This window comes from Urocampus carinirostris, chromosome 10 (genome assembly GCF_059441175.1).
Source record: "Urocampus carinirostris isolate Australia breed hairy pipefish chromosome 10, RoL_Ucar_1.0, whole genome shotgun sequence".
Taxonomy (NCBI): Eukaryota; Metazoa; Chordata; class Actinopteri; order Syngnathiformes; family Syngnathidae; genus Urocampus; species Urocampus carinirostris.
Window position 1 is genome coordinate 19,512,307 of NC_142358.1, and position 8,811 is coordinate 19,521,117.

Sequence of the window (8,811 nt, forward strand, 5' to 3'; positions counted from 1 at the left end):
TTAGAAGAGGTTGGTCTTGATGGTGGCGTTGGGTTTTCTGTGGAAGGAGGACAGGACCCCGGCGAAAGGCCCAGTCATACTGTCCGCCGGTTGCCAGGCCTTCAGAATCTCCTGAGTCTGGGCGGCGGGCTGGGCCACGGCCGGGTTGCAGGGCCCCAGGCTGGACCAGCCGACCGCCTTCAGGCCCTGCAGGACCGGCGAGGTGGAGGCGGTGACGTAGCCGCCGGTTGGCGGAGCCGGGCTGGGGCTCAGGCTGGAGGGACTGCCAAGGTTGCCGTTGGCTGAGCCGGGCAGTGAGGCCGTGCTATCAGGCGTGGGGCTGCAGGTGGATTCTTTGGACTCGTCGTCATCCGAAGACGACCTGGTTTCGCCCGTTTTCTTGCCGCCGGAGCCGCCCGTGTTGCCCCCGGAGTTGTTGGCTTTGGCATTGGCGGCGCGCTCCTGCTTGCGGAACTTGGCGCGTCTGTTCTGAAACCACACCTAACACAGGTTGCGACAATTTAGATAAGAGGTAGGGTCAGACCTAAAAAATCCTCCCTGACACAACCGAGGCTCAGGGATATTAAAGCCCGATCCAGCCCAAACCCCTGATCGATTAACTTGATTTGCAGGAGAGAGCCGGAAGCAAACAGGAAATTTCATATTTTGTTTGTGAGGACTCGGGAGGAGAAACGACAAATTTATAGTAACATATTCAAGCCTGTCTTTTATTACAAAATCTAAGTTTAAAAAGACTGTATACAGCTTCACATCTTTTCTATTTATGTGTCTGCAGAGGTCACATTGACCAACGGATTTTTTTAAAGAGTTAACAGGAAAACTTTATGGCCAGCAGCAGTACGTTGTTAAGAATCTAGCGCGGCACTTTGAGAGAGGGGCAGAGAGACAAAGAAGAACAATGTCAGGTCGATAATGATTAAACAAAAAAGGCCGGGAGAGAGAAGTCTGGCCTATCCAAATGTAATGATTGACATTTTAGAACCAACCTGAATTTTAGTTAGTTAAGTAAGTTAAGATCTTACCTTAGCTTTAGATCACGGGTCTCAAACTCCACTTACTAAGGGGCCGCTAGAGCTATAGACTGAATAAGGTTGAGCCGGATCAGGTTTTTCATAAAAAAGCAACTTATGTTATTCTCATTATGTTGTTACCATGTTACTATTATGTTATTACTAGGTTGTAATTATTAGAAGTGGGGTTAAAATAAGCAGTCAACCACTAAACCATTGTTTTTCAAATCACTGATCATGTCAATGATTTCTCATTCCAGTTAGAAATCTCAATTCCTAGAAAATCACTATGACCCATCACTGGTGAGCTATTATCAGAAACAGTCCGCTGGCGACTCAGGTGCTTTTAGGGGGCCAACTGGTGCCTGTGGAAACCATGTTTGAGACAACCTGGTGTAGTGCAACCAAACGCGTGTGCTAAAAAGTACAAGTAATTAAACAAACTACAGAGGCTTAAAGTGACCAAAACACAACTTTTGAATTCTCAATTATATTCTCTCTTTTGCCCAGTTTTTCACAAAGAAAGAAGGGGAAACAAAGAAAAGAAAGAGGGAGAATGGAGGAGAAAAGCTTTTATTTTAGTCTCAGCAGCAAGATCGTAGACAATTAGCTAATAATATAGCAAATAATTTCACATTTCTCCACATATGAGTATTTAAAACAATTACGTTTATACAATAGTTAATATATTTTTGCTTTTTTTTTTTGCTGAATCAGTATTTAATTTTAAGACTAATTTTTACCACTGGGAGATGCTTAATAACACACACTGTCCTTTTGAACTTTCATATTTAGTCGGAGCCCTCGAACTGTCATCCCATAGGCCACAATTTGATCCTCAGGCCTCGAGTTTGAAACCACTGCCTTAGACGGACAAATCAGTCACACCTCAAGTTTTTTTTTTACCTGGACTCTGGCTTCTGTCAGGTCTATCTTCAGAGCCAATTCCTCTCGTGTGTAAATGTCTGGGTAGTGGGTCTCGGCGAAGACCCTCTCCAGTTCTTTCAGCTGGGAACTGGTAAAGGTGGTCCGGATGCGCCGCTGCTTCCGTTTCTCGTTCAGGCCCGAAGGGTCGGAGAAGAACTTGTAAGGGACTAGAAGAGGAATTTTGGTGTTTTATTTTGGAAATTCAGTTTTTGAGCACAATATTCATTCATTCATTCATTCATTCATTCGCCATCTATTCAGTACATTAGATTTGTATATGTCAGGGATCAGCAACAAGCGGCTCTGGAGCCGCATGTGCCTCTTTGGCACTCCCTAGTGGCTAACTGCCCCATTTTCAAAAATATCTGATAATGGAAAATGATACAGTTTCTTTCATAGGACAAACATGACACGTCAAATTCGTCATATTTTCCAATGAATAGAGATACAGTAATCCCTTGCTGTATCGCGGTGTACTTATGCAGCGTCACATCTTTGCAAATTTTCATGGTGCATTGTGTTCTGCATTCTGATCGGCTAAACAGAGGAAGATGCTTTCTATCGCAAACAAAGTTGGACCTCTCCACCAGCTGAACTATCTCTGCAGATCTTTGGGGCTCCCTAGCGGTTCCCTGGTGCTTATTTAAAAAAAAAATTGATAATGGAAACATATATGGTTTCTGTAGAACAGAACCGAAAGACAAGTGCGGTTTTTCAAATAGTCCACATGATGACGGCAAAGTGTCATCTGAAGTGGATCAAGTCTTTAATCCATAAAGTTTATTTTTAAAATTATAATTTCACACGACAGAAGTTATTTGTAAACAAAATAAAAACTTAATAAGGTGCAGTACTTTTATTAGTTAAACAATTACTCGAGCCTATAAATTGGGTTTGTGTAAATAAATATAAGTTTCTATCTGGCGGGTTTTGACTATTGTGAGACATTTTTGGAATGCCACCCTGTGTTCCACTGGGGGGTCCAATATGGCTCTTAATATTTTGGATTACAAACCCCTGGTTTATAATATTTGTAGGGTAAAATATCACTTTCTTATACTTTGACTATGGGATAAAGTTTACAATGGAAAGATTCCATAAACGTTTTTTTTTAATTTACCCAAAATACTGTTGTTATGTTGTTTTCATATGACATTAACGGTATATGTGATATTTTATTCGAAATACATTTTGGGCAAGGGAGATTGGTAGGGACATAGTGCATATTTTTAAGTGATCACATATAGTTGGTGGGGACAAAACGATTTTTGCTCGATATTGGTGCAAGATGAAGACGAATTTAAAACTAAAAATGTAAAAAAAGTATTTTTTAAACGTAAAACAAAAGAATTAAGATGTATTGTAAGCCCTTTATCTATTATTCTTACTCAAAAACTCGATCAGAAGTAGAAAAAGAACAGTATATTAAATGTCTAATGTCTATTAATGTACAAGCATTTTTTGGACACCCTGTAGATATCTGATTACACGGAGTGCAAATTGAAATGTATTTTCAACCAATGTCCTTGTACCAAATTTTCCCGAGTCTCAATTATCGAAATTATCTCATTTTTCTGATCTAATATGCGCAGGAAATCTCCAGAATGCAACATTCCTTAAAAATATATGTATATATCCTCGGATGAGTCTTCAAATCGAAACGAGTTTATGTACTTTTTCCACGTATTTGATCATTTCAAATTGTGCACGCTGTATGTCATTTTTTTGCACGTGAACAATAAAAAAATCGTTTTTTGTTCGACAATTTTCGTTTTGCCCATTTTAGCTCATGGTAAATGCAATAAACAACACTTTGTTTGGTGAAAGTTGGGGATATAACTAAAACAGATGCTTAGAGAATTGTTTGTGTTGAATATTTAGTATATAAAATAGACTTGTTTATACAAATGATCTTTGTTGTTTTTGTCTTGCCGTGTAATGTTCATTATCGCTTAATAAAGGGAATCGCAATCATTAATAAGGCGTCTTCGTGAAGTTTTCTTGCTGTAGTATTTTTGTAGTCGGACGTTTGTAGTATTTTTGTACTATTTGCATAGTGGGATTTGGGGGAATTTCTGTAGTATTTTACTACTATTTTTGTAATATTATTTTTGTAGTATTCTTGCATTTCTGCAGTAGAATTTTTCTGGTAAGATTTTTGATGTATTTCTGTAGTATTTTTGTCGTATTACTGTAGATGTATTTTATTAGGAAAGTATTTCTGTAGGGCGGTAAAGCATCGAAATGATTAAATTTGGAGAGGGTATTTGTAATATTTTTGTAGTATTTCCATTGTGTGATTTTGAAGTATTTCTGTCGTATTCTTGTAGCAATTTCGCAGTATAGTGTAAAAATATTGTTGTATTTGTTGTAGGATTTTTGTAGTATTCCTGTATTAATTTGCATTACTGTCGTTGTATTTTGGTAGTACTTTTGTAGAATTTCTGTTGTAGAATAATTGTAGTATTTTTGTACTATTGTCGTAGTACAATTTCTGTCATATTTCTGTAGTATTTTGTAGTATTTCTGCCGTTGTTTTTGTAGGATTCTTGTGGTATTTTCACAGGAGTGTAGGATTCTTGTCGTATTTGTGTAGTAGGAATTTTGTACTATTCCTGTAGTAATGTGTAGCATTACTGTCGTAGTATTTTTGTTGTACTGAATTTCTGTAGTAGAATAATTTTAGTATTTTTTGGACTATTTTTGTACGACAAATTTTGTCGTATTTCTTTAGAATACTTGTAGTATGTCTGCAGTAGGGTTTTTGTAGGATTCTTGTCGTATTTCTGCAGTATTTTGTTGCGTGTTTGTAGTAAAAAACTAAGAAAGATGTTAAAATAGTTTTTTGTGTTGTTGTAAATAAATGATCTTGGATTCAATTTTTATCGCTTAATAAGGGGAAATGCAATCATGAATAAGCCAATTAGCTAAGGTTGATAGTTACGTGACAGGGTCTTCGGCGCGTATTCACTAAATAAAATGATCATTGGCCCCGGTAGCTTTTTTTTCTTTTAATAAAATGTAACTAAAATATATTGAACCAAATGCCACTCGATCATAACAATCGAATACAAAAAATAAGCCTCCTGTAAAGCATTTCAAGTAAACTGTAATTGATGAATCCATTTGGCTCCATACCTGAGGAATACGGCGTGGGTTGGTGGTCCCTGAGGGCCCCCAGGGTGCAACTGGCCGTGCTGAGCGGGGTGCAAGCCGGGTTAGAGAAGGGCCCACTTCGGATGGGGTTGTACTGGAAAGAACTGGCCTGGCTGCAAGAACTGAAGTCCGCGTAAGCCGACGCCTCCATTGCGGCCATGCACGAATCGTACGAGTTCAGGTACGAATAATCCATTTTATACATGGAGCTCAGCCGGTGGCTGCACCGGGGAATCACGTACCGGGGCCACGAGGAGAGGAAAGGGGTAGGAGTGGGTTTTGGGCCTTTTCGGTATCCTTACAAAAGAGCTCCGAAAAAGTCTGAATAGAATCCTGCAGCCGCTTTGCGCCTCTTGACGCGTTTGGAAGCCCGGACGCTCGCTCGCTTGCTTATAATAAAGTTGGCAGAGAGGCGCACAATAGCGAGGCGGTGGTCTTGTTTCCATGACAATACTGGCCCCGCCCACAAGCTCCCTTGAACACGAGTGGTGGGCAATACTAGAGAGTTTGGTGTCGATCCGATCCAAGAAAATACAGTGGAATAGGCCTGGGGAGGAATGAGCGCCACCAGGCTGTACTTGCCTAAGACACACCACAGAAAACGGTGCCCCTACGACCCCAGTGGTCAAGGGACACTCCCACCCACCAAAGTGGCTATTGATACGTGAGAGTAAGAGACAATTGCATCAATCAAAGTGTTGGTTCGAATAAAAGTATGGATTGGGCTGGTTAGAGGAGACGTTGTTTGGGGGCTGCAGTGCCGATTCCACGAAAGCAAATGTATAAAAATTTTGTTGGTATTTATTAGGGGTGCCTTGACACGAAATCTTGCTAAAGACACTCGCAAAGGACTATTGTTCAACTGCGTAAATTTTCACAAAAAGTTGTCCGGCCGTTTCGGAGCCTATAAATCACATACAAACTCCCTCGCACACACCCCTACTGGCTTATGTGGCACACACAAATCGGAATTTATAAAGTAGTTTAGAAGTTTAAATAGATTAGATTTAATCCAACCCGTAATTAATTTCTGAGTATATCAGAAGAAGAAGCGAGTATCTATGTCATTTCTATCAAACGTTATGATGTTTGAAATAAATGTAAACCAGATGGTTGTTAGAGGTCAGTGTTGAGTTTGTATAGTGTGGTTAGTAGGTTCAGGTGTAAAACTGCATTCACTCATCTACATGTCCACCTCAGCCAAATACTTCCCTTATAAATGACTGCAATTCTCATTATAAAGCGATAATAAACCTTACAAATACAGTAAAGAGCCTATTCACTCAAGATTATTATAGTGCTTGTTGAAATAGGAAGAGAAATTTGATCCCAGGACAATAGTATCGATCCAATCCGTGTACTTGTCCAGTATCAATAATGTCGATATTTGGAGCGATCTGCTCGACTTTATTCTGTGTTCGCAGCGAAATCCAGCTCCAGTGCCATCCAAGACGTGAAGAGACAATTGTGCGTCCATTATCGGACAGTTTTTGATTACCATTTATTCGCTCGTTTTAGCCTTAGACCAATTTCCACCTGCAGTTAATAAACCACTTTTGGAAATGTTGTTTTTAAATGTGAACACAATAAAACAATATTTTTTTCCAATAATAAATGTCATTAACCTGACATCAAATCAGATCAAAATGTATTTAAATAGTACTTTTCGGACACCGAAATACAACTCAAAGTGCAGTATAAGAACATTAAATATACAATATAAAACATCACCATCCCCCTACCCAACATAACGGGACGTCAAATACGCAGACGCACACAAAATGCGTTAAAAAAGATTTAAAAAAAAAATAAGATAAAAACATAACACCACACTCCAATAAATCTACAGGAATATTTACGTTTCAAGAAAAATAGTAAAAAAGTCATATAAAAGGGAAAACATATTATTTGTATTTAAAACGAACACATTTTTCACTGAATATTTTTGTGAGCAATAGTTTAACGTTTTTAAACCAAATATCTGGTTAATTATTATCATATTATTCATGTTCATATATTTTTCGATAGCAGTTTCTTTCAGATCAGGGGTCTTCAACACAATTGACATGGGGGCCTCAGGAGCTAGGGTCTGGGTGAGATTTGGCCCCTATTCAGTTTTCCGCTAGAAAAGCGCTGATAAAAAACTTAAAAATGTAGTTATGTTTCCTGAATTTGACTTCAAAACTCCTCAATAGATTCGGGTTGATTCTCTTTGGCGCATGCGGGCTCTTTAGGTGGCGTAAAAAATCCACTTTTGACGGCAATTGCTCAGATTAAAAGCTTTGATTTGATTCCGATCACTTTTACGCGCAAGTCACCAGATTGCGCGTCACTTTGATGGATGGAAGAGACTGACACCAGAGAAAAGAGAGAAAGAGAGAGAGAGAGAGAGGGAGAGAGAGATGTAGGAGCGGCCATGAACACATTGACGCCCCATAAATTGGTTTAAGTTTATTGTTTGATTTTATAAAATGTGATAAGTCGTATCCCACACCTGACACAAAAACACACAGACACACACCTCCACGTGGACCGAAAAATTGGTTGAATTGTGAAATTCTTTTATTAAGATCCCCACTTCTCAGTTTATTTGATTTCCCACCTCTTAAAAACAAGTGCAGTTTATCTTCATATGTGATCCTATTAGCTAAGTAAATGCATCCAGGATTTGATAACAGTTGTGTCAGCTGATGCAAGTGCCACGCATTGACGTTATTACAGAAAAACATGACTTAAATACGGAGCAGAACTGCGGGGCAGTGGTTCTGCGTGTGTGCGGCACAGTTCTGAGGTCATGAGATCGAACCTTCCTGTGCAGAGTTTGCATGTTCTCCCTGTGCATGCGTGGGTTTCCTCCGGGCACTCCGGTTTTCTCCCACATTCCAAAAACATGCACGTCAGGTGAATTGACCGGTCCAAATTAATGCTAGGTGTGAATGAGTGAGTGAGTTGTCCGTCTCTGCAACCAGTTGAGGGTGTCCCCTGCCCACTGCCTGAAGATAGCTGGGATGGGCTCCAACACCCCGTGACCCTACTGGGGATAAGCGGTGCAGATAATGGATGGATGGATGATTTGAATACATAATTTTTATTTTTTAATTGTCACACATAATGATTTCCACATATATCATGTTATTTTTTAAACTCTGGAAACGATTGGGTCAAAAATAAACAAAATTAAATCCATTACTTCCGTTAATTTGGGAGAGAAAACCACAAAATTGATTTAATTGTATTATTTAAAACGTTGATGTTCAAGGCAATGCGGTTTAATTAACCATAGAAAATGGGATTATGTTGTTCAACACAACTCTTAAAGATGGATAATTTGAAAAGGGAAATTTACGTTAATCTTTGTAAAAAAATCCTGAAATTGGTTCATTTTTATTATTAGAAAGGTCTTTGTTTAAATTAACCCCCCCAAAATGTTGTAGTTAAAAAGATCTAAAGACCTAGATAATATTATCAAAGAGTCGTTTTAACTGTCATCATTGTCAACCCCAAATTATGCAAATGTGTGTGAAACACACCATTATTGGTTCATTTTTGTTATTGATAAAATGTTTTTGGTTAACATAATACCCCCTGAATTATGTTATATTAAAAAATTGAATTATGTATTCCAACAAATCTCCTGAAGCTGGATAGTTGACGAAAAATGAAAATTACGCCGACATAGGGTCAATTTTATTATTAGAGAGGTTTTTGTTCAAATTAC

The 8,811-nt window shown here is 38.8% G+C and overlaps 1 protein-coding gene across 1 annotated transcript; it reads right to left on the minus strand.

The window, feature by feature from the left end:
* Positions 1-5,315, minus strand: phox2a (paired like homeobox 2A). The gene is made up of 3 exons (XM_088345815.1): positions 5,076-5,315; positions 1,917-2,104; positions 1-480 (listed from the first exon to the last, which is right to left on the minus strand). The coding sequence occupies exons 1-3, from the start codon at positions 5,296-5,298 to the stop codon at positions 1-3; spliced, it is 891 nt and encodes a 296-aa protein (XP_088201941.1). The 5' UTR covers positions 5,299-5,315.
* Between the last annotated feature and the right edge of the window lie 3,496 nt (positions 5,316-8,811).